Here is a 24,758-nt window from a genome sequence, read left to right as displayed (position 1 = left end):
AGACTGAGGTCTCACAAGGTGCACAGATCCAGTGGATTGGTGGCAGGCCCAGGGGCCATGATGCAGGTCTCCTGACCCCCAGCCCAGGTTTTGTGCATGCTGCCTTCTAACATGGATGAGCACTGAGAAAAGTATGAAAGCCAAGATAAAAAGTCCCCTGCACACAGCACAGATGGTGGCCGGATTGGCAACTCCCCAAGCGCAGAGACGTCTCTAATTCCTCTCAGTACCCTCTACTGCCTTGGCGGGCTGCTTGGCACTCGGATGGCTGGATGAACTATTTTAATGAAGAAGGGCCACATTCCCATTTCACCATCTGTGAAAGGTTTCTCCAAAGCAGATTCCCATGCAACATTTTCAGCAAATGTACTTTTTAAGCCACTTCTATAATTGAGAGACCAGAAGCTGCTTCATAAATCTGCAGGCAGATGTACAGCCACCTTAAAAGTCCAGCAGAGAGGCTGGAAAGCCCCAGGGGAATCCCAAGGTAGCTTCTAACCAAAGACAACAGGTGGTGCCTCCAAGTCGGCCTCCCTGCTGCTCTGCAGCAGACAGAGCACTAGATCCTACAGTCCAGACTTGAGGTGGGGCACGGGGGAGAGACAGGGAAGAGAAGTGATGAGTGAAACCCAAGTTCCTGGACTGGGTCTACTTCTCACTCAATACACCACCATGGCAAGTCACTTCCTCTCTTGCTGCCTACCTTTCCTCAATTGTCAAATGGGCAAAATACCTGCCATTTCTCTCTCATCATCAGAACAGAGTGAATTAAATCATCCATGCACCTAAAGGTAAAGCACCTAGCACAGTGCCTGGCACACAAAAAGTACTCAATAAATGTCAGCTGTCATCCTCCTTATCTGGGAAAACTGCTATTAACTCCAATCCCTTATGAGAACAACAACTAATGTCTATGAAAGTGTTTTGAACGCTATAATGGATTATATAAGTTTTAATTGTTACCTATGCAAAATTTGGAAACCCTGGTGGCATAGTGGTTAAGTGCTATGGCTGCTAACCAAAAGGTCGGCAGTTCAAATCCACCAGGCGCTCCTTGGAAACTCTATGGGGCAGTTCTATTCTGTCCTGTAGGGTCGCTATGGGTCGGAAACAACTCAACAGCTATGGGTTTGGTTTTTTGGAGGGGTATGCAAAATTTAATGCTACTAAAACAACCGAAATATATCCAACTGCCCCTTTTATAAGGCAGACTAGACTCACAGGGAATCAGCATTAGAAAGGGCCTCTGAGTCTTTTCCACCCCATCAAGTTACAACAGAAGCACCAGAGGCTCAGAAAGATGACGCAATTTGCCCAAGGTCACCCAACAAGAAGTAGGGCTTTCTGAACCATCTGTGAGCAGGATAACAGTAGGGCCAGGAGACTGCCGTCTCAAGCATCCCTCCAGCATTATCCAGTGGCCCTTTTAGTATAGCAGAGCTGTGTAAGTGAGCCTGAAGCTAATACAATGGCAACTGTCTCAGTGGCAGAGGGGTCCCCAGAAATGGGGAGGCTCATTTTTATCATTTTAAGTCACAACAGCCAAAAGAGTAACGTCAGAACCAATAAAACTCTGCATAAGTGAGAAGTAACTGTATAGGCTTTCGTCCTAACTTTGCCCCAGCTCAGTATATGGCTAGGGTCAACCTCAACTATTTCAGATCTCAGGATACCACACACAAAAGAAAAGCTCTGTGTCTCAGATTTCTCCTCTGTAGAACGAGAAGAGTAACAGTATCTTTCTCTTATTGTGAGGATTAAATGAGGCAGCATGTATAAAACACATAGAACAGAGCCTGGCACTGGCATGTGGTAAGTGCCTAATGCTATTACTATTATTTTTAATTATTATTGAAAGAAAGGATTGAGAGTAGCCAATTTCATGACCCATGCACAATTATCCATCTATTTATTTACAACCAGTCACTTGAAGGAGAGAAAGCATGTGTGATTATCCATAACCAGCAAATAAATACAACCATTGTTCCCAACCAGAGTTTTTTGTTGCTTGTTTTAAGTCAACTAAGTTGATATTTGGTTCCATCACATTCCACGGGACTTCAGCTGTCCTCTCTTCTCATTCCGTGTCCACGCCTTCCTTCTCAGAAATATTGCAAGCATCAGACTCTTGCTCCAGGGAGACCGGAGGGCTGCTGCCATTTTTAACTGCACACCATGTAGTTGGAAGCCACATCTGTCAAGTCTACACCAATGGCATAAATTTTAAAAAGCTATAAAGCAAATGCATGAAATCTGCCCCTTTGTCCTCAACCTTGGGGAGGGCTACACACCATACTGTGCTCGACAGCTCCATTTCTATGCTTTCAAAGGAGGGCACAGTTTCCTGATCACAAAATTTAATTTACAGTAAAAAGACTATGTGGTGCCAGGAAGCCAGTGAAAGGCAAGAAAAATGATCACCTTTAAGGGCCTGATGGGAGCCAAAGGTCTAAGTGTTATGGGGTAGTAACAAATATTTTAGGAAGAAGGGAACAGCCTGCAAGTTTCAGGTCAGGATGTTGGTTCAAAAAACTAAGGCCTTTCAAACCACAACCAGTAAGAAAAAAAGAGGGGAAGGAATTGTGACCATCAAATACCAAATTTCTAATCTACTTAGGTAAGTCCCTCCATTGTATCTTAGCTCACGAAGGAGGTGGAAATGGCAGGACTCTGTCTAAGGCCATCATCAAAAAAGAAAGGGGGAGCCAAAAGAACCCCAATAGCCAACCTTCCCAAGCCCCTCAAAGAGAACATGTGCCATACACTCACTCCATAAACAGAGCTGATGGTGCAGGGAGCTAGTCCTAAATGACATTCAAAAGCCAACTGAAAAAAAAAAAAAAGAAGAAGACAAGGACTCCTGTTCGTTATGAGCCCAAGGCTGAGTTGTTGTTCTTATTAGGTGCTGTCGAGTTGGTTCCGACTCATGGCGACCCTACGTACAAAAGAACGAAACACTGCCCAGTCCGGCGCCATCATCACAATCGTCGTTATACTTGAGCCCACTGTTGCAACTACTGTGTCAATCCATCTTGTTGAGGGTCTTTCTTTTTTCACTGGACCTCTACCTTACCAAGAATGATGTCCTTCTCCAGAGATTGATTCCTTCAGATAACAGGTCCAAAGTATGTGAAATGCAGTCTCCCCGTCCTTGCTTCTAAGAAGCATTCTGGTTATACTTCTTCCAAGCCAGATTTGTTTGTTCTTTTGGCAGTCCTTGGTATGTTCAATATTCTTCACCAACACAATTTAAAGGCATCAATTCTTCTTCAGTCTTTCTTATTCATCACCAACCTCTTGCACGCATACGAGGCGACTGAAAACACCACGGCTTGGGTCAGTCTTCAACGTGACATCTTTGCTTTTTAACACTCTAAAAAGTTGGCATATACCTTGGTTTGTAAATGTAATGTGCAATTACAACTACTAGATGCAGAATGAGCATTACCTAAGAATACTTTGGTCCTGTGCACCCTACAGTACCAAGCACGGTCATTTGTACGTCATGGAAGCTCAATATGAGTATACACTGACTGGCTAAAACTGATGCACAAAGTATCTGAGTTGAGCTATGGCTCAGTCTCTCATCATGTGCTAGAGTTTTCTCAACAGAATGTTCTGGGAATTTGACTTTAGCCTCAACATCGATTTTCAGAGGACTATGTTAAAACGCTAATCAACTCATGGTAAACACGGTACCCCCACCTATACGTATATCCTTCATTGTACAAAGTATCTGTTACATTAATTCACCAAGAAACATTGCAATTAGCAGTTCAGAAACCATAAGAAGCTACATTTAAAGATAAGATAACTGAGACTAGAAATCAGAAGTCAAAGTTCATCCTATGATATTAATTCACTCATTCTTTAAGTATTTATTGAGCGCCTACCACGTGCTAGGTACGGTGATGGCAACCCTGTGAGGAATGAGACAGGCACACTTCCTCATGGAGTTGACAGTCTATTTAAGACTGTATTTGTTGATTTTTAACTTGCAGCAAGGAAAATATGGCTTTGATTTCTGAATGAGTTAAACAATATTAATGCACCCAAAGTGTTTATTTGAGGTTTTCCCCATGGAATTTACTCTCTGCTAGTGGAAGAGAAGGCACCAAGCATCCTGGAAGAAGTCGGTTTTGGTTGAGGAGGCTGTGAGAACACCCAGGAAGTGGGTTTCACGCTGGGTTTGGTGGAGGGTCCAAAGAGGAGCCACAGGGGACACAGCTGAGCAGGAAGGACTCACTGTAGTCAAAGTGGTTTCCCTGTTAGCAATGGCCTTCACATGTATAAAGAGACCTGCTCCTTAAAAACAGCCGAAGGATTAATCTTAGAATCCTGGCTCTTCATAGCACAGATGGAGAAAATGAGACCCAGAAAGGGGAAAGAATTACTCATAGTCACAATGTCAGGTCTTGGATTATTACACAGATGGTCTAAAACAAATGACCAGAAACTAAGATGACAGGCTTATTAGGTGACAGATCCCTTAGTAATTCACTAACTGGGGTTCTACTCATTTATTCATAAAACTGTCTTTGAGGCGAGGTGGGTGACGAGTCAGAGGAACACCTGTCCCCAGCAGCATAGTGTCCCTGTAAGAGGCTGCCCGGGTGCGGTAAGTGGGCAGCGTTGCCAGGCTTCTTCTCTTTCCAGTGCGTCATCTTATTATGGCAACAGGGAACACATTCAGCTGAGCTGAGGTAAGACCCAGCCTGGCGTTCAAGGCATTCGCCAATCCAGGCTAATTTGGGAAATGATTTTTCTGCAAGCTCACACATGACTCATCTTTATAGGCCTCTATCAGGACTGTTGGCTGCAAGGAATCCCATTCAAACCACCTCTGCCAACAGCTGCTCAGGAGACCAGGAAACATTTGGGGTTGCTGTGGTTGACTTTTTTTTTAAACACATTTAGCCAATATTAGTACTGTTTCTTATCTCCATTAGTACTGCTAATGTTATCAGTGTTTATATGCAGCCTAAAGACCGAGTTGGGCCTACTTAATTTTAATTGGTGGCTTTATGCGGGGTGGAGGGGCAGGATCAAAAAAAAAAAAATTAGAAGGATGAACAAGAATCAGAATAGAGACCTACTGTGTCTCACTGATGTAGGGGGCTCTAAGCATGCTCTGTGATGGCAGAAAGAAGGCTGGGGCAGGGAGTCAGAGTCTGGAATAAGTTCTCCATTTGTTAGGGCTGTGTGACTTTGGGCAAGTTACTAAGTTTCTCTGAGCCTTAACTAACTGTCCTTAGATACAAGATGAGGATAATTAGGCCTGCCCTAGCCCTCAGGGCTGTTGTAAGGATGAGGTGAAATGAGGTAGTATATAAATGCATTCTGAAAACTACAGAAAGTTGCAGAATTGTTCAAGACCATTTTAACATTGCCCCTGTCATGTGACTCCTGGAGGACAAGGTTCCTGCCTGCTCTATGCCCTATGAGCCTAGCAATGAAGACCAAAACAAACCAAACCCGCTGTTGCCAAATCAATTCCGATGCATAGTGACAAAGTAGAACTGCCCCACAGGGTTTCCAAGGAGTGAGTGGTGGATTTGAACTGCTGACCTTTTGGTTAGTAGCCACAGCTCTTAACCACTGCCCTACCAGGGCTATGAAAAGGCACTCATAAATGTTACTGAGTGAGTGAATGAAGGGCCATTCAGAAGGGGCCATCAAAATACTATATCTATTGACTGAATACATTTTGATCACAAAATTGCTAACTGTGAAAAAGAAAGTAAGTGCAAATCTTGAAAGGATGTTAAAATTGATGAAGACACAGTGACTGCTCATCTGTCTGGGTAAAAGGCCTCTTTCCCAGGCCAAAAAGAGCACAGCCTGGTGCAATACTTGTACTTTTAGTATCTGTTCTGAGAAAATACTACCTAACGACAAAAAACTACTATGAATGCAGTCACTGCAAATTTCCTTTTAATTTACAACAAAAGCATCTTCATGCATTTCAAAAATAGTAGTGCACTGAGTTGGAGACACCTTCTCTATTCTGACTTCAGAAGGTATGCTCAGCGAGCTCGCTGCCACTTCACCAGCCCTTCACTGAATGCTCCAAGGCTGCAAGGGGCCCAGAGAGCTAACCAGAAGGCTTGGTACATGATGAAACTTCTAGATAATCTGTGGTCTGCTGGGAGCAGGGGATGGGGGAGGGTGTAATTTACTTCTTTGTGATGTCAATTTTTATTGCCTTCCCAGGCTAAACTCTATGGCAGCAGCAGGTTTTAGTGTGTTCCCAAGCTAAAAGGTAAAAGGAGGGGGTGACGGAGTGACAGAGTGAGGTCTTGTCCTTATATCCCAAGGACTAGAACAACTCCAGGCCCTTAAGGGATGCTCAGTAAGCTATTTGATGAATGAACTGAGTGCATGAAGGAATGAGCAACTGAAACTCTGATGAGTACAATCGAGTAAAACTGAAGCCACCTTTTTCCCTACAGCCGCAAGGCCTTTTAGTCCCTCCAACGTTCAGGGCTCTCTCCTCAGGGTCTTGGTCCCCCTTCCCTTCTGCTGTACCCAGCTAACTCGACTCATCCTCCACCTTAAATCTCAATTCTTCACAGAAATATTTCCCTACTCCCTCTCCCTGCCATGAGTCTGATACCTTGATAACCTGCACTTCTTCCCAGCACTCCTCACGCTACCAACATCTGTCCTGATGGCGGGCTGCACGTTGTCTGCTGAGTTCACTACTATATTCCCCAGAGCCTCACACGGAGCTTAACCAAGCAGGCGCTCAATCAGCACTAAATGATGAATCGGGGGTGAATTAATGAAGGACGCGGCAAAGATCTCAAAGTTATACACCAGATCAAAAGCAAAGAAATGCGAATGGCTCTCTAAGGTAAGAGACACCAACTCAAAGGTTAACAGCCAGCATGGGCAACAAGAATCAGTGGCGTGGCTGGCAGTGGGCACGGTGGGGACTTTGGGGATAACTACTACCCAGCCCCCACCCACAACTGCCTTACAGGAACAAGGGCTCAGGGTTACCATTGTACCTCATTTTCAAGAGAACCAGGAACCTGAGGTTTTGAGCAATTTTCCTAATTTTTAAATATTGATCACCAATACTGATCTTTTTTTTTTTCCCAACAACACATGTGGCTCAAACTCCACACATCCATGGACTGAATCCAGCCCACAGCTACCAACCTGCGACCTCCACTTGCAGCAATAGAGGTGTTTAAGCTCCAGAAATGTGAGGGTATTAATTCTCCTCACCTGATGCTTCACTGGAAGTAAACATTATCCAACTGAGAACCACCATAACTGTGTACACAATTAAAGCCACGTAACTTGCGGCCCAAAGTGGCCTCTGGGCCCCTAGTCTCCCCAGCCTCTGAAAAGCTGGCTACAAACTCTTAATTCCTAAGAAAGAAGCTCTCCTCCTTAGCAGGCCTGCCCACAAACTCACCCCACATGGCTTCCTAACCCCATCTGGCTCAACTCTACTCTCCGCCTCCTCATTACCTCTGAAAGACACCAAGGAGTCTAGAAGTTTTCCCTTCCACCCCAGCCTTCTCCCTGGCCCTCCATATTCAACCCTCCTCCACCAAGCCTAACTTGACATGCCTCAACCAGCCCAGCAAGGTGTCCCTCTGCCACCCTCTGGAAGCCAGGCTGTCTCCAACCCCCATGGGCCACACAGGACTTGGGGCAGCCTGACCTAAGGTTTGCCTTTCTGCATCCCTATGAAACCACCTGCCCTCCTACAGGCCCCACCCGCAGTGCTGAATGAATAAATGAAGGTACTGAAGCAACAAGGACAGACTCACAAAGATCTTCCCAGAGGCTAAAGAGATGCTGCTCATGGAGGAGGTAGCAGGCAAGGTGGTGATGAGGCAGGATGGAAGAATGGGCAAAAGTCTCAGGGCTGAGTAGATTCCACTCACAGCGACCCTACAGAACAGAGTAGGACAGCCCCATAGAGTTTCCAAGGCTGTAATCTTTAGGAGAGCAGACTGACACATCTTTCTACTGAGGAGTGGCTGGTGAGTTTGAGTCTCCGACCTTTCAGTTAGCAACCAAGCGCTTAACCACTGCACCTGTAGGGATGTATGAAGGAGCCTTCCTTTCACTTAAAAAAGCTTGAAAAGTAAAATGCTAGTCTTTTTATTATTAAAGTGAAGAGATTACGAACACATTTCAGCAACATTTCTACAGAAAACTGCAAAACCCCAATGATAAATGTTTACTAAGTTCCCGCTCTGAAATTTACCAGACATTATTCACTTGCTAGGAGAAGTCACCGTTTCACCTAAAGACCTTTCCTTTGGATAACTTAGCATTAGGTCTATTTAGAAAATTCCAACATAAATTTAACAGGTAACCTCTTACAAAAGCAAAGTGAAGTTCACCTATTGAAAAAAAAAAAACCAAACCCACTACCATCGAGTCAATTCCGACTCATAGCGACCCTATAGGACAGAGTAGAACTGCCCCATAGAGTTTCCAAGGACTGCCTGGAGGATTCGAACTGTCCACCACTGTAATGACCAGTAAAAACCACCAGGAAGGGCAACCCTTCATTACAGAAGTGTTCCAAAGCATATGGGTCATAGTAGAAAACCTTATGCAATAAAAGACATCATCTGGACTTCTGGTTAGCTCCACATCTGTAATTCCAAAGCCAGCTGAGATACCACCCTGGTCTTCCCAACCACTGAGAACTTTCTTGCTTGCCAGCTCCCACCAAACCCATCTTCCACCCGTGCTTTCTGCAGCCCCTGGTCAACCCCTTTCACTCGGCTCTCTTCCTATATCCACCTCCACCCAGGGAAACCTTGCTCTCTCTTCAGAGCCTAGCACAAATACCATCCCCTCAAGAAGCTTCCTAATTCCTTCAACTGATAAGGCCCCTTCCTTACCTGGTGCCCACTGGAGCTGACTCCTGCTACAGCACAGGTATAATACCAAGTAGCCCACGCGTTACCCCAGGTCCAGCTCTCCAGCCCTCAGACAAGCTTTCCTGACTTACTGGTTTTTGCATCCAGCACAGCACCTGGCAGAGTGCAGTGTCCAGAGAAGGCCCAGAGATAACTTATGCTAATGTAAACTGACTTTAGTCCTTTCTCTGGGTCTTAGAGAACTCAAAGGAAGTCAGCTCATCCAGACAGGTCTGAGCCATGGAAAGCAATTCACGGGACTGGAGGTGCTTTTCATTTAGCTCTTTTTACTTTTCCATGATTTCCAGGTATACTCATACAATCAAAGAAAATTCAGTTAATGTTATTTTAAAATTAAATCATCCAAGCTTCCTGATAATACCATTCCGATGAGATACTATACAAGACGTTCCTAAAAAATGCTTCAAAGATTAACTCAAGATATTTCTGGAACAGCACGTGTGCAGGGAAGTGACTTATGGTCACTGGGCAAGGCCCTGAGGCTGAAAAACAGTGACAAAAATATGCAGGAAATCACACCTGAAACTGACCACTCCCGTGCAGAAGACACCCAACCTTCCAATATGAGGACCAGGCATAAATGCCCACCCTGCTGCCCTCTTGCTAGATGACCCCCAGCAACTCATTGAACCTCTCTGAGCCTGTACAACAGGGACCATATTCTCTCTCACAGAGGATCTGCAAGGCTCCATTAAAGAATATGTTTAAAGTGCTTGACAGGGAGCCAGATACGTAGCAAGCCCTCAATAAAGGTTACTTCCCTTCTTGTGCTTCAACTACAGACTGCAAAATTACACTGTCTTCTGGGTCCACTCAAGAGATGCACCCTAGAGAAGTATTCCAGTTCAACCCAGGAAACACACAAGCGAACTTCCAAAATCAATGCTACCTACCGCCTTTAAACCAAAAACCAAACTCATTGCCATCGAGTCAATTCTGACTCATAGTGACCTTAAACAACAGAGTAGAACTGCCCCGAAGGATTTCCAAGGAGAGGCTGCTGGATTAGAACTGCAGACCTTCTGGTTAGGAGCCAAACTCTTAACCACTTAGCCATCAGGGCTCCTTTACGGCTTCCTAAAACCCTCCCTGCCTTCCACATTTTAGCTATGAAGCTAACCTGGTATCCTAATTATGACAACCAGACTTGTTTTTAGTACAAGAGTCTTGGACCATTCATCTACTTCACCTTGGACCCGAGAATTCACTACATGAGGTGTCGCAACTAATTAAGCCCTGGGCCCCATATGCACAACGGTAATTGAATCTTCAGAGAGTCTATTCCCAGTATAGGCCAAAACCAGGTAATCAGAAGGCAACTCACAAGATTTCTAGGCACACACAAAGAGATGAGGCTTGCATCAAGATTTATAAGCTGCTCAAAGCCAACCTGCTCCCCACATGCCCTGCTTCCAGACTGAAGCTTGATAACAGAGGAAAACTTGACTGAGCCCGGAAAAATACCCAAACACACCTTAACTGCTTCCTTTGAAGCAACCGAAGTGGATACTTTAAGTTAAATTTAAACCCGAGGCTCATTAGCAATGACACATTTTATAGCTCCACTCTTCGCCTTCGGAAAGACAAACAAGCCCCGAGGCCGGCACAGCGCTTCAGAGCCGCCGAAGACACGCGGCCGGGGTTTCTCTTCCCCTTCCCCAGGTTCAGGCCATTTTTCTGAAAGTTGCTTAAGAGACCAAGGCAGCACCCACAAAGGAGACCCCCGGCTGCTGAGGGAGGGGGCCCCCACCTCCACCGCCCTCCGAAATGCCACCCCCAAAAGTCTCGCCCGTTGCGTCCGCCCTCCGGCCACCGCTCCTGCAGCCGGCCGAGCCCACGGGAGAGAGGACGGAGAGCAACCAGCCCACCGGCTGAAAGCGGCCTTTGAATGTGAAGTTGGAAAGCGCCCCAATTAGGCCTCGGCGGCAGTTTCACTTCTGCTCCCCGGGCAAGAAGAGGGGTGCTCGCATCCCGGCACGAATCCGAACCCCTTCCCGGCGAGGGCGCAGCGGCAGTGCGGCAGGGCCCACGCGGGCCGCAGGCAGCTCGCGCCCGCCTCGGCCCCCAGCGGCCCGCGGCGCCGGACGAAGTCAGCCGGTCCCCGCGCCGCCTCACCTGCTTTCTCGATCTTGCCAGACATTTCCGGGCTGCGCCGGAGGCCGAGGCCGCCGCTCATCGGGCCCGAGCCGGGCCGCTGCGGGGCGACAGGCCGGCGCAGCCGCCGCTCGCCTCGGCCCTGGCTCGCCGCGCCTCAGGCCCGCGCCGGCATGGCGGGCTCCGCGGGCCGCGGCCTGTGCGCTCGGCGACCGGCGCTCCAGCCCGCCCGGGGTCGCCGCCGCCGCCGCTCCCGCCGCCAGCCGCCGCTCCGCCTCCTCCGCTCCTGCCGCCGCCGCCGCTACCCCGGGCCCGCGAGCCCGGCCGCAGCGCCGCGCCGCCGCCCGCCCGCCGGGCCTCGGCCGCGGCCACAGCGCCACCTGCCGGGCTCCCGCCGGCCCGGAGCCTGGCCTGACACTCCCATTCGGGACACAGTGCCCCCTGCCGGCCTGGAGTCTCTATGACAAGTCCCGGGATTGACCCCACAGAGAGACTCAGCGCCCCCTGCCAGCTGGAGTCACCAGGCTGGGCCTACGCCTGACGCCTGACGCCACCCGGGGCTCGGTGCTCCCTGTCCCCTGACCCCCCTCAAACCATGACAGCACTCTTTACCAGTTTGAAGTCTCGTGCCAAAGCCGGGTACTTTCCCCCTACCCAGGATACAGCACCCCCTGCTGGCTGGAGTCCATGCCGAAGCCTGGGACTCATCCCTCCAGCCTGTACTCAGTGCCCCCTGCCAGCCAGAGTCACCTACCTGGGCCTAGGCTGGACCCCACCCAGAACTCAACACTGTGTCTCCTGAGCCTGGTCTAACCCTCCCCCTGCCTGATACTCCGCACCCCCTGACAGCAGAATCCACCTAGCCAGGTCTGGGCCTGACTCCACCAGGGGCTTGGTGTCCCCTGCAACCCAGCCTTCCTGCCAAGGCCTGAGCCCAACCCCATCAGGCAGCCAGCAATCCTTTCCTGCCATGCTCACCTGTCAGCCATGGGCTTTTTTTGGATGGTGATGAGTTCGTTAAAAGTCATTCATTTAATGGTGATGGAATGATTTTGAAAGAATAGCAAGAATGGATGCATAACTTGAAGAACGTAATCAATGTTACTGAATTGTACACGTAGAAATTGTTGAGATGGTGGGCGTTTTGTTATGTATATTTACACTACAATAAAAAAAAATTTAAGTCATTCATTTAAGAATCAATGAGTACTAGGGCTAGGCACTGAATTAGGTGCTGTGGGTCCTAAAAAATGCACATGGTTGATTCTTCCCTCTGAAGATCCCATAATTTAGCTGGGGAGTCAAAGTTAAATCATATAACGCAAGTAACAATAAATTTTAACAATACAAGGAATGTTCAAAAGAAGTAACATAAAACCAACTAAACCAATTTTCCCTCCTGTTTCCCTCAAAATAGGTGAATTAACAGTTAAATAAGCTGGTGATAGGGACAGGATTTGGGGGAAGTACAGGGAGAAAGGAAAGGTGGTTGATATAGCAAGAGATTCCAGATTGCATCTCCCCTCACCCTCCGATGGGCCACTGATCTTGTCACTCAGAGACGGCTGTAGATGGCAGCCAATTTTCCAGAGTTGTCAGCTCCAGCCCTCCATGGGGTTAAAGGTTAAGCCAAAGATTGAGGAACTCCTTTCACTTTTTGAGCTGATGAATGGCTGCTCTGAGCCAGAGTGGCAGTGCTCAGCTCTCTTGGCAGATGCACAGCCAGGCACAACTGGCCCCCGGCCCTGTGCCCACCTCCTTGCCACTCATTAGACTTCTAGGCTCCCAATTCTTCTAGGCTTGTGAACTGAAAGGGGCCAGTATTTTATATCTGAAATTCTGAGTGAGAAGTAGAAAATTAGACTGAATGAATATTGGGTTCAGGCAGGGATTCATGAGAGCAAAACCAAATATATTTAATAAATCATGACATATCAAGTAACAAAGGATTTGCAAACATGAAGGCACTTTACAAATGGACATTATTGTAAGTAAGGGTTGTGGAGTTTATTTTAAAAAGGCTATTCATCAAAGATCTTTATATCTATGCAGTCCCTGGGTGGTACAAACAGATAATGTGTTCAGCTGCTAACCGAAAAGTTGGAGGTTAGAGGTTCGAATCCGCCCAGAGGCAGATTGGAAGAAAGACTTGGCAACCAACTTCCAAAAAATCAGCCATTAAAAGCCCTATGGCGCACAGTTCTACTCTGACACACACGGGGTGCCCATGAGTAGGGGGCGACTCAACAGCAACTGGTTTTTAATTTATATCTATAGTAGAACACATACAGGGTAATGAAGCAAACAAATTCCTAAAGTCATGTTCTTCCCACCTGGGGGCCTTCTCACATGCTACTCCTTCTGTCTAGAACGTTCTTTCTCCTCTTTTTCACCTGGATGATTCCTAGTCATCTTTTGTTCTTTGGTTCAGCGGTTACTTCTTCCAGGAATTCATCCTTGACTCCCACAGTGGGGACAGCCCTCTAATGGTCGAGACATTTAATTTCACTGTCAGAGACCTAGCTCAGAGCAAGAAAGGAAATTTGTTGAATATCGTAGCTACCAAACCAGGGATACAGCCAGGTCCAAACACAGCTAAATTCAAGCTCTTAAACAACAATATTGTATCTCTGTGTTGCCTTTATTCAAAACTGTTCTCCCACAAGACTGGGTTCTATTTGCCCCAGGCTTGTCACCTACCAGCTTTACAACCCCAGTGGAAAAAGAGTGTCGCTTTCACCATAATTCCAAAACAAATCTCATGGCGGATGTTCATTAGCCTAGTTTGAGTCACATGCCTTTTGCTGAGCCAGTTACTGCAGACAAGGGGGCAAAATGCATAGATTGGCCAGCCTATGGATTGTGCGAATTTCCAGTTTGGAGAGGGGGCCACAGAATCAGCAGCCTGGGGGTGGGAAAGGGTGGTTGCTCAAAGCAGCATCAGAGGAAGAGATGCTGATGAGGCAAAACCACAGATGTCCATCTCCGCCACCTCAGACTGCTGAGAAGGTGTACTCCTTCCAAGTACATGCCTCCAGATAGTTCACTGATTCCTCGTACAGTTATTGGTTTAATGTCTGCCCCTTCCAGGGGACTGTGAGCAGGCAGGGAATGTGCCTGGCTCGTGTACTTCTGCATCGCCAAATCCAGCACAGAGAAGGAGCTCAAGCCATACTTGAATGGCTGTTGTTGGGCCTTTTCCCAACATTCCAGAAGAACATTCCAGATGACCACTACGGCGAGGTGGCCAGGAGTCTGCTCCAAGAGCATGTACTAGATAAGGCCTTCCCAAAGGAGTCACACCCTCTTCTAGGCATTTTGCATACAACATTTGGCTATTGGAACAACAGGAATCCAGTGAGGTTAGGGGAAGAAGCAGCCAAAGTGATGCTGATGGTACCGGGGCTCACTTCAGCTTGGGTTGTTGGATCTAGTTTGCGTGTACCAGCCTGCTGTGCAATGGATCACTTTTGCATGGCCTTTCTTGCCATGGTCTTGTAACTCCCACCCAAGTGATTTGGCGGGACTGTGCAAATAAGGTAATTGTGGCCCACCAAGAGGACTGATCAGTTTTGCCATCCCTTTAGGCTTAAGATGAGCCATCCCAGAGGTGGGAAAGAGAGGATCTCATTACCACCAAGAAAGAAGAGCCAGGAGTAGTGAGCATCCTTTGAACCCAGGATACCTGTGTTGAGAATCTCTCAGAACCAGGAAACTGAGAGAGAGAGAGATAGAGAGCTGTAACACAGAAGACAGCAAGAAACAGTAGCAGAGAAACAGCAGCAGGAGACCAGCAAGAAACAGCCCAGCCCACAGAGCAAGAAAGCTGAGTACCTTTGGGCAAGAGGCTTGTTGGAGGGATGGGGTGCCTCTGGGCACTGGTGGAGCTAGGTGTGCCAACCCATGGAGCTAGAGCTGAGCACCTCTGGGCTGCAGCTTACTAGCAGAGTGGGGTACCTTGGAGCACTTATTGGCAAAGCTAAAAGAGCTTTGTAACACTTGCCCTAGCAGAGCAGAGGCTGAGATGCCAGAGAGAGGAGGCTGTCCTGATGGAAGAACTATATCCTGAACATTCCTGAGGGAGGCGGGGCGAGATGGTGTAATAGTCAGATGCTTCCTGTGGCCCCTCTTACAACAAAGACCTGAAAAAACAAGTGAATTGATTACATATGACAATCTAGGAGCCCTAAACATCAAAGACAAAGTTGAGGACTCGGACTGAGTGGCCAGGAGAGACAGAGACAGTTCAGAAGAAGAGAAGAAGTGCCAGACTTGACCTAGCTGGCACCTTGCAGGCTGGATCATTTGGTGCAGGTGGGCTGAGGCAAGCAGTAGCGCTTGGGATGCATTTTACCATGCTGGGAGAAACCAGCACTGAGGGGGTAGGGGGAGAAACCGAGTGGCAGGGAGTCTGCACAAGCCTCCAGAGCCAGGGGAAGCAGCACTAGATCTGTGAAAGTTAAGTGCAAGCCTCTAACCTATCGCTCGGGATCAAAATAACCCTTTCCCCCCTGGGGCTTCGTAAAGGAGAAGTGCCTTTCTTCCCCTCACCCGCCTCCCCCCTCTGCTCTGGTGCTAGACTGGCAGTGTTCAGCGGTTGCTGCACCCCCTAGGCCAGAAGTGGGACCTGTCACACCTGACCCAGTCTCCTGGCTTTGGGGAGGGGACAAATAAACAAACAAACAAAACCAAGAAATTGCCAGCTCCCTTAAGCTGGGAGCTCAGGACTAACTAACCACGCCCAAACCAGTCTTGTGGCTTTGAAAACTCACCACACCCCTTAAGTCAGGAACTCAGGGCAGGCACTACCCCTTTGCCTAGGGATAGGCATAAGGGGTCCACAAACTTTGAATGCCTTTCACCACCCCACCCCACCCCACCCCCACCCCCACCCCCACCCCCTACCCCTCCCACCCCCCCACCCCCCCCAGACCTATGTGGGCCCATTCAACAGTGTAGGCTGTCATTAGCATTGTATAACAGGGTATATACCTGAAGCCTATTTTCCACTGCAACAGCTAAGGGGGAGTTGCAGATTCATGACATTTGACACTACCCTGCCGATAAGCAGGGTTCTCACCCACCTACATCTGGGGCCTGGGGACTAGTGGCTTCACCCATACTACCTAGCTACCCAAGACAGAGGTCTGAGAACAAGTGGTGCCTCCCAGTACTTACAGCCAACAGCATTGGATGCCCAAAGTCTGGCTGCAAAACCCACCCAGCTATACACTCTAGGGGACAGGGACACACCTTCCACCGAGGCACTCAGGGGCAGCCATCAGCCCCCTACTTTGTTCAGCACTTAACCCCCTACTGCAGCCAGATACCTGTGCCTGCTCCAATCACCCTTACATAGCCTTGCCTGTCTAGGACTGTGGGTGATAGCCTGCACCACACAGTTGGTGACTGATGACCTGGACAGCTGAGCCGAATCCACACAAGAAAAGTAAATGGACTCCTGAGCTCACACCCCTAGTAGAAGCTCTAACCACCTGGTGACAGTACATGAGAGCTTCAAAGACACCAATAATCAAACTAGCTCACACAACCAACCTATTTAGGCATATCAAAACAAAACATGAAGCTAGGACATGGTAAGTATATAATAACTTATTGATGGCTCGGAGACAATGGTCAATATCAAATCACATAAAGAGGCAGACTATGATGGTTCCAACAAGCAACCAAAACAAAGAACCAGGAAACCTCCCAGAGGAAGATAAGTCTTGGAATTACCAGAGGTAGAATTCAAAAAGATTAATGTATAGAGCTCTTCAAGAGATCAGGAAGATCAGGAAAAACTCAGACCAAGCCAAGGAACACACAGACAAAGCAATAGAGGAATTCAGAAAAGCTGTACAAGAGCAAAATAACAAATTTAACAGGTTGCTAGAATCCACAGAGACAGCAAAAGAAATCCAAAAGATTAACAATAAAACTTCAGAATTAGACAGCTCAATAGAAAGTCATATGAGCAGAATTGAAGCAATGGAAGTCAGGATTAGTGAGATTGAAGATAAAGCACTTGACATCAATTTGAGAAAAAATCAGATAAAAGAGTTTGGAAAAATGAAGAAACCCTAAGAATTATATAAGACTCTATCAAGAGAAATAACCTACAAGTGATAGAAGTACCAGAACAGAGGGGGATAACAGAAAATACAGAGAGAGTTGTTGAAGATTTGCTGGCAGAAAACTTCCCTGATATCGTGAAAGAGAAGGAGATATCCATCCAAGAAGCTCATCAAACCCTGCGCATTCCTGAACTTGAATTGTAACCTATTACTTCCCCAATACACCCCGTAATCATCAGTGTTGTCTGTGAGTTCTGTGTGGCCATTGCAATGAATTCTCGAACTCAGCAGAGATGTAGAGAGTGCCATGGAGCGACGGTTGGTGTTAGAATTGTTAAAGATGGCAGAGAGAGGGGTCATGTCTGACCTCCACCTCATAAGAATCAGTCTTGGGCTGTTGATCGTGATTTCTCTTACTCCTTGTGAAGTTAGAGGAGATCAGATGCCTCCCTCACACTGTTTTTACACAGCCTTAACTCACTGTCAGTTCCTTGAAGACAGAGATTACTGCTTCATTACATCTTTATTGCAATCAGAAGAGGCAGTTGAGTCCATTTATAGTAGTAGTGATAATAATGAAGGCTGGCACTTACTGAGGCCTGCCTATGGTTGGCATGTATTCAGTCACTGCTTCAACCACACTGTCCCCTTCGACCATCACAATAATCCTGGGAAGTTGGGAGTCTAGATCAGGGAGCATTTGTTTGGTCACATGTTATAGAAACCAATTTAATAATGGCTTGGCAAAAGGGGAAACTTACTGAAAAATATAGGAGTGCCTCAGTGGCACACCAAAGGGAAAGAAGTGCAACACCCCTGACCAGGGGCTGAACCCAGGATGTGGACACCGGCTACAACAATCCACACACATAACAACCACTTATCCACCCACCCCCAATGTCCTGTCTTCTCCCATCTCATTCGACAGACCAGACCCACGAAGGATGCTCAATTCTAAACGTAAATGCCAGGAGAGACAATCTGATTAGACTCACTTCATTTCCTCAGTCGAATCAGGTCTGGCCAAGCAGGTGGGGTTATACAGTACAAACACAGCTGCTGATGGTCTGTCCTTGTGATAGAGCTGGGCAGGCACCTCTAACTTCTACAATGACTATTAACCTCACTTAGCTGTGTGGGTGACCCAAGGACACATTTCTAATAAGTGGTGGAGCTGGTCTCAAGCAAATCGGCCTTTCTCAAGCTTATGTTTTGACCACCGTGCTACAACTTCTCTGTTGTAATTTCCTGGGGCTGCTGTAACTAATGACCACAAACTGCGAGGCCTAAAACATCAGAAATTTATTCTCTCACAGTTCTGGAGGCCAAAAGTCTAAATCAAGATGTTGGCAGGTCTACAGTCCCTCCTTAAGCTCTAGGAGGGAATCCTTCCTTACTTCTTCCAGCTTCTGGTGGCTTCTGGGGTTCCACAGTGTGCGGCAGCATCACTCCAGTCTCGGCCTCCATCTTCACATGGCCTTCTTCCCTGTGTGTCTTGGTGTCCTCTTCTCTTCTTATAAGGCAGTTAGTTACTGGTTTTAGAGCCTGCCCTAAATCCAAGATGATTTCATCTCGAGGTCCTTAACTAATTACACCTGTAACGACGCTGTTCCCAAATAAGGTCACATTTTGAGGTTCTGGCGAAACATGAATTTTGGGGGAACACTATTGAACCCACTATGTTATCTATCCCAAACTTATCTTGGTGCATCCCCCAATATTTTAAATATATGCATGATCTTGCATTCAACCCAATTCATTTTAATTAAGTATATGGGTCCTGGTCTCTGGGAGCTTTGAAAGGGAGAAGCTCTGAGGTTTCAACCAACTCTTCTATGAGACTGGCTATAATGAAAACCATGTTGTATAGGTGTCCAGATATTCATTTCCATTTGGTGCATCAGGAAACTCCAGATAGAGGAGGCAAACATTTTAGCAACTAAATAGGATTACTGATTTAATGTTTTCATTGAGATTTTTCTCATTATTCATTACTGAGAGCATGAGACCTGCACATGCCCACAGGTACCAAGTCCCCAAATGACTTAATCTTAATCTGGTGCCAGTAATCAGGAAGTTGGGGAGACATCTGCAGACATTCTCAGAAAGGCTGGGACAGACACCTAGGTCATCACTCCACAATCTAAATGTGGAACTCCTAGACTGACTCCAGCAAAGCAGGTAGCTGATAGCTTCATGGTGGTGGTGTTGGATGCTGTCAAGTCAGTTCTGACTCATGGTGACTTTATTATGTATAACAGAAGTAAACTTTGCCCAGTCCCCCACCGTATTCATGATTGACGGTATGTTTAGGTCCATTGTTTTGACTATTGTGACCACCCATCTTGAGGGTTTCCTTCACTCTGGCCTTTTCTCTCATTAGCGGGGACTGGGGCCAGTTAACAGAACTTCAGAGCTTCTTTCTCTGTATACCCAAAAGCTGGTACAAAACAGACATTTTCAATAATGGCACCGAAGGCAACCACAGCCTTAAAAATCAATCTAAAATGGGATTGTTGGGCCCTCATGTGAAGCCTGCCAGTTTGAGAGGTCTGGGTGCTGCCATTTCCTTGAATGATTGGGCAAATATTATAGATGACCTGATGAATGGAGAAATTGTACAAGAAATGTAAACAGTGATTAACAGGCAGTGCGCGCGCGTGCGCGCACACACACACACACACACACACACACACACATCTCTTCTGCCCTCTAGTGAAAGTTTAGAATTCTAAACTGCATTTGTTTAAGTCTGAAGGATGATTCATTTTGTAAAAAAAAAGCAATGTACTATCATTTTACAAATCTTCAACTTGTTAAATCTCAAAAGGAAATAGGTGCTCATTGTTAAAAAAAAAAATTATATAGGCTTATAAAAAGTGAAAGTTCTCTGTTCCACTTATGAGCATTAACAGTTTAATGTACATTCTTCCAGACTTCATTAAAAATATATACGTCATGTATAGTTTTGTATATGAATGGGTGTCTTAGTTATCTAGTGCTGTTATAACAGAAATACCACCAGTGGGTGGCTTTAATAAACAGAAATTTATTTTCTCACTGTTTAGGAGGCTAGAAGTCCAAATTCAGGGTGCTGGTTCTAATGGAAGGCTTTTATTCTCTGTCGGCTCTGGAGGAAGGTCCTTGTCTCCTCTGAGCTTCTCCTCCTGGGTGATCTTCATGAGCCTTTCCCCATCTCTGCTTTCTCCCTTGCTTGTTTAATCTCTTTTTTATCTCAAAAGAGATTGATTCAAGACACACCCAACACTAATCCTGCCTTATTAACATAACAAAAACAACCCAATCCCAAATGGGATTATAGCCACAGGCATAACAACAAAAAGGAAAAAAACTCATTACTACCGAGTTGATTATAACTCACAGGAACCCTATAGGGCAGGGTGGAACTACCCTCTAGGGTTTCCAAGGAGTGGTTGGTGGATTTAAACTGCCAATCTTTTGGTTTGCAGCCCTAACTTTTAACCACTGTGCCACTAGGGGTCCAACCATAGGCATAGAAGTTAGGATTTACAACACATATTTTGGCGGGACACAATTTAATCCATAACATTCCACCCTTTGGACACCCAAAATTCATGTCCTTCCCACATGCAAAACACATTCATCCCATGACATCATCCCAAAACTCTTAAATCCACTCCAAATTCAAAATCTCATCTTCTGAAGCATCTAAATCAAATATGGGTAAGACTTTGGGCATATTCTATCCTGGGGCAAAATTCCTCTTCACCTGTGAATCTGTGAAAACTAGACTACAAATTACCTCTTTTCAAAGTACAATGGTGGAACAGGCACAAGGTAGACATTTCCATTACGAATGGGAGAAATTGGAGGGAAAGAAAGGATAACGGACTTGTGCCTGGGGGCAAATGCCCCCCTCACTATGCCTCTGACGGTGGAGCTGGCTTCCCTTGGTTGGAACTTTCCTTCCCTGCCTCATCTCCCCTTCTTCACCATATTTCCCGTACTGTCTTCCCAAATAAAGCACTATCCCTTGAATTCTCATCTCAGAGTTGGCTCCTGGAGGGATTCAAACTAAGACAGTACATAGTACTAATAAAAATGGATATTTATGGCCTGCTAATGAATTATGCTTTAGCATTACTATCAATAAAAATGCAAATCTTACTGCAAAAAATGTTCTAGGTTCACTGTTGAAAAAGCTTGAATGGCCCAGATCACTTAACTTCTTGGGTCCCTTTCAACTTTAAACTTTTCTGATTTGTATGATTCTTTCCCAATTCTGATACCTTAAGTTCAGATACAAGTTATCTTGCATTTCTACCCACGAACCACCTACCAGGAATGAAGAGACAGCCTCATGGGAGCAGAAACAGTGCCATGATGGAACTACCACCATTTTCTGGGTGCTCCAGTAGGTGCTTAACATCAATCTTCTCATTCAAGGCTCAAAACAACTGTGTGAGGTGTGGTGATGATGCAACACTTGTGGAGTGCCTGCAATGCACCAAGCCATGGGCGGAGCACTAGAAAGGCCACATCTGACTGAATCCTCTAAGCCATGCTAGGAACCGGATGATGGTTCATCATCCCCATCTTACGGATGAAGAAATAGAGGCACAAAGAGGTGAAGTGACTTGCCCTAGTCCACTCAGCTTAGAAGTGCTGGAGTCAATATCCAGACTAGAGAGTCTGTCTCTAGGCCCTTGCACTAAACCATGGCCCCATTTTAGAGGTGGAAAAACTGAGGCTCCAACGCAATACTGAAAAGGAGTACCAGTAGACACCTACCAACACTGACTCATTCCAAACATTTTTGGAGGGTCTGCTCTGTAACAAGATGCAGGACTTACCCTCCAGGAGCTTACAGAGTGGGTCTGAACAGCCCAGTAAGGGTGGAATTATAACACTATATTAGAGATGTCATGGTCAGCTGGACAGGTTGTGCACTGCTCGACTCTAGAGAGCTGAGGCCATTATCAAAGGCCTATTACTGCTGCGGTATGTGCAGCAGGGGATAAGTGCAGGGACAATGGAAACAGAGGTGTGTCTCCTCCTACTGGGTGCACTTCTTCCATCTGTACTTGGAATCACATTCTCTTTGACCTCCACAAGGATCTTCATCTCTAATTACCTTTCTTCACAACTGGCACCTTGTCATTAGCATTTAAACAAGTTGCCATAAAACCAAACTCTTTGACTCTATCTCCTCCTCCAGCTTTCTAACTCCCCGAGTTCCTTCTTGTCACAAAGTTACTCATTTCCATCCCTCACTTTTTCCTCATCTCACCCCATCTGGCTTCCGACTCAAACTGCTCTCTTTGAGGTCGTCAAGGGTCTCCCGCTTCTTACTGCCATGACACCTTTTATCCTGGTCTTCCCTAACTTTTCTGCAAAAGTGATCATCACTGGGGTTTGAGGGCCCAGTAAGTAGCCTCCTCCTTCCCTACCTCTGTCTGAACAAGTTGAGAAGACAGATGAGTCAGGCGGATGGGCAATCAAAATATTTCATCTATCACTGATAAAGCTGATTTTGCAGGATGGCATATATCTGGATTCAAGTGGCCTTCCTAATACTGAACCCCGAATGAGACTTTCTTACCTGCCCAGTTATAGGCACCGGTGGACCACGGCGGGCTTCTTCGTGTGGCAGGGATGGGGTTGGGCTCCCGCTGTAGAACTCAACATGGGGGAACGGAGCAAACACGTGCTTCCTGAGGCCACCTGCTCCCAAAGAGAGAAGGGGCTTGGCTTCACAAACTCACTTTCCCCTTCCAAATTCACTAGGTTTAGTGATTCCTCTTCTCCCAGGAGTGAGGGGATGCTGGGCAGAGAGAGATCAGGAGTGCTAAGCTAGTAGCACTTCCTTCATCCAGAGAAAAACAATGATATAAGAATGGAGGAGCAGTGTTTCCACTCCACCCCACACCAGCAATGATGCCAAATATTTACACTATTTAGCTTTGCTATGAGTCAGATCCAAGTAAAATAAAATCCTTGACAACTTCAATATTTTCTCTATTTATTATGTTACTTATTGGTTCATTTGTGGGGATTTTTGTTTTCTTTATGTTGAGGTGTAACCCACACTGAAGGCTGTAATCTTTGATCTTCATCAGTAAGTGCTTCAAGTCCTCTTCACTTTCAGCAACCAAGGTTGTGTCAACTGCATAGCGCAGGTTATTAATGAGTTTTCCTCCAATCCTGATGCCCCGTTCTTCTTCATATAGTCCAGCTTCTCGGATTATTTGCTCAGCATAAGGATTGAGCAAGTATGGTGAAAGGATACAATCCTGACACACACCTTTCCTGATTATGAACCACACAGTATCCCCTTGTTCTGTTTGAATGACTGCCTCTTGATCTACATACAGGTTCCACGTGAACACAACTAAGTGTTCTGGAATTCTCGTTGTTCACAATGATATCCATAATGTGTTATGATCCACACAGTCAAATATCTTTGCAGTCAATAAAACATAGGTAAACATCTTTCTGGTATTCTCTGCTTTCAACTAAGGTCCATTTGACATTACCAATGATATCCCTTGTTCCACGTCCTCTTCTGAATTCGGCTTGAATTCCGGCAGTTCCCTGTCGGTGTACTCCTGCAATCGTTTTTGAATGATCTTCAGCAAAATTTGACTTACGTGTGATACTAATGGCATTGTTCGATAATTTCTGCATTCTGTCCATCACCTTTCTTTGGAATGGGCATGAATATGGATCTCTTCCAGTCAGTTGGCTAGCACTCAAGAAATTAAATGATGTATTGCATTGGGCAAACTGCTGCAAAAGACCTCTTTAAAGTGTTAAAAAGCAAAGATGTCACCTTGAGGACTAAGGTATGCCTGATCTAAGCCATGGTATTTTCAACTGCCTCATATGCATGTGAAGGCTGGACAAGAATAAGGAAGATTGAAGAACAATTGATGCATTTGAATTATGGTGTTGGTGAGGAATATTTAATACACCATGAGCTGCCAGAAGAATAAACCAATCTGTCTTGGAAGAAGTACAGTCAGAATGCTCCTTATAAGCAAGGATAGTGAGACTTCATCTTGCTTATTTTGGACATGTCGTTAGGAGACACCAGTCCCTGGAGGACATCATGTGAAGAAGAGGAAGACCCTCAACGAGATGGATTGGCTCAAATGTAGCAACGAATGTGAGGATAGTGCAGGACTGGGCAGTGTTTCGTTCTGTTGTGCGTAGTGTTGCTATGAGTTGGAATTTACTCCATGGCGCCTAACAACGACGAGTCGTAACTGAAGTGAGGGCAATGGGTTTGTTTACACCTTAACACTCTCTTCTTATGGCTCTGGGATTTTTCTTAGACCTGAGTTCTGGGGTCCTCCATTTCTTCACTGTCTCCCTAAGTGAGCCCATTTGCTGATGCTTTGGTTGGTTATCTATTTTGCTAAACAACAAACTCCCCTCAAACTTAGTGGTTAAAATCTGTGGAGTTTTTTTTGGGCCAGGACTGCTGGAAGAGTTTGCCTAGGCAGTCAGTGTCTAATCCTCACAGCATCAGCCAGGGGCTGGGTTGGAGGATTCACTTATAAGATGATTTCTTCATGTACCTGTTGATGCCTCAGGGCTCCTTGACAGATCCAAGTAAGATAAGATCATTTTGGCTCCACATGGTGTCTCATCCTCCAGAGCCTCTCCATGTGGCTTGGGT

General features: G+C 46.3%; 1 protein-coding gene across 11 annotated transcripts in view; it reads right to left on the bottom strand.

Annotated features, from left to right (window-relative positions):
• The window catches only part of RAPGEF1 (Rap guanine nucleotide exchange factor 1), a 156,790-nt gene extending 145,652 nt beyond the window's left edge, over positions 1-11,138 (bottom strand). For 7 of the 11 annotated variants that reach the window (XM_064291302.1, XM_064291285.1, XM_064291293.1 and 4 more), the window contains exon 1: positions 11,037-11,138. In XM_064291302.1, the coding sequence (XP_064147372.1) occupies positions 11,037-11,097 (61 nt within the window). In that variant the 5' untranslated portion in view covers positions 11,098-11,138. The remainder of the gene's footprint in view (positions 1-11,036) is intronic. The other 4 variants (XM_064291288.1, XM_064291287.1, XM_064291289.1 and 1 more) reach the window with 3 other exon arrangements.
• Between the last annotated feature and the right edge of the window lie 13,620 nt (positions 11,139-24,758).

This window comes from Loxodonta africana, chromosome 9, assembly GCF_030014295.1.
Source record: "Loxodonta africana isolate mLoxAfr1 chromosome 9, mLoxAfr1.hap2, whole genome shotgun sequence".
Taxonomy (NCBI): Eukaryota; Metazoa; Chordata; class Mammalia; order Proboscidea; family Elephantidae; genus Loxodonta; species Loxodonta africana.
The sequence above is the reverse complement of the archived record's forward strand: the minus strand, read 5'-3'. Positions and strand labels throughout refer to the sequence as shown.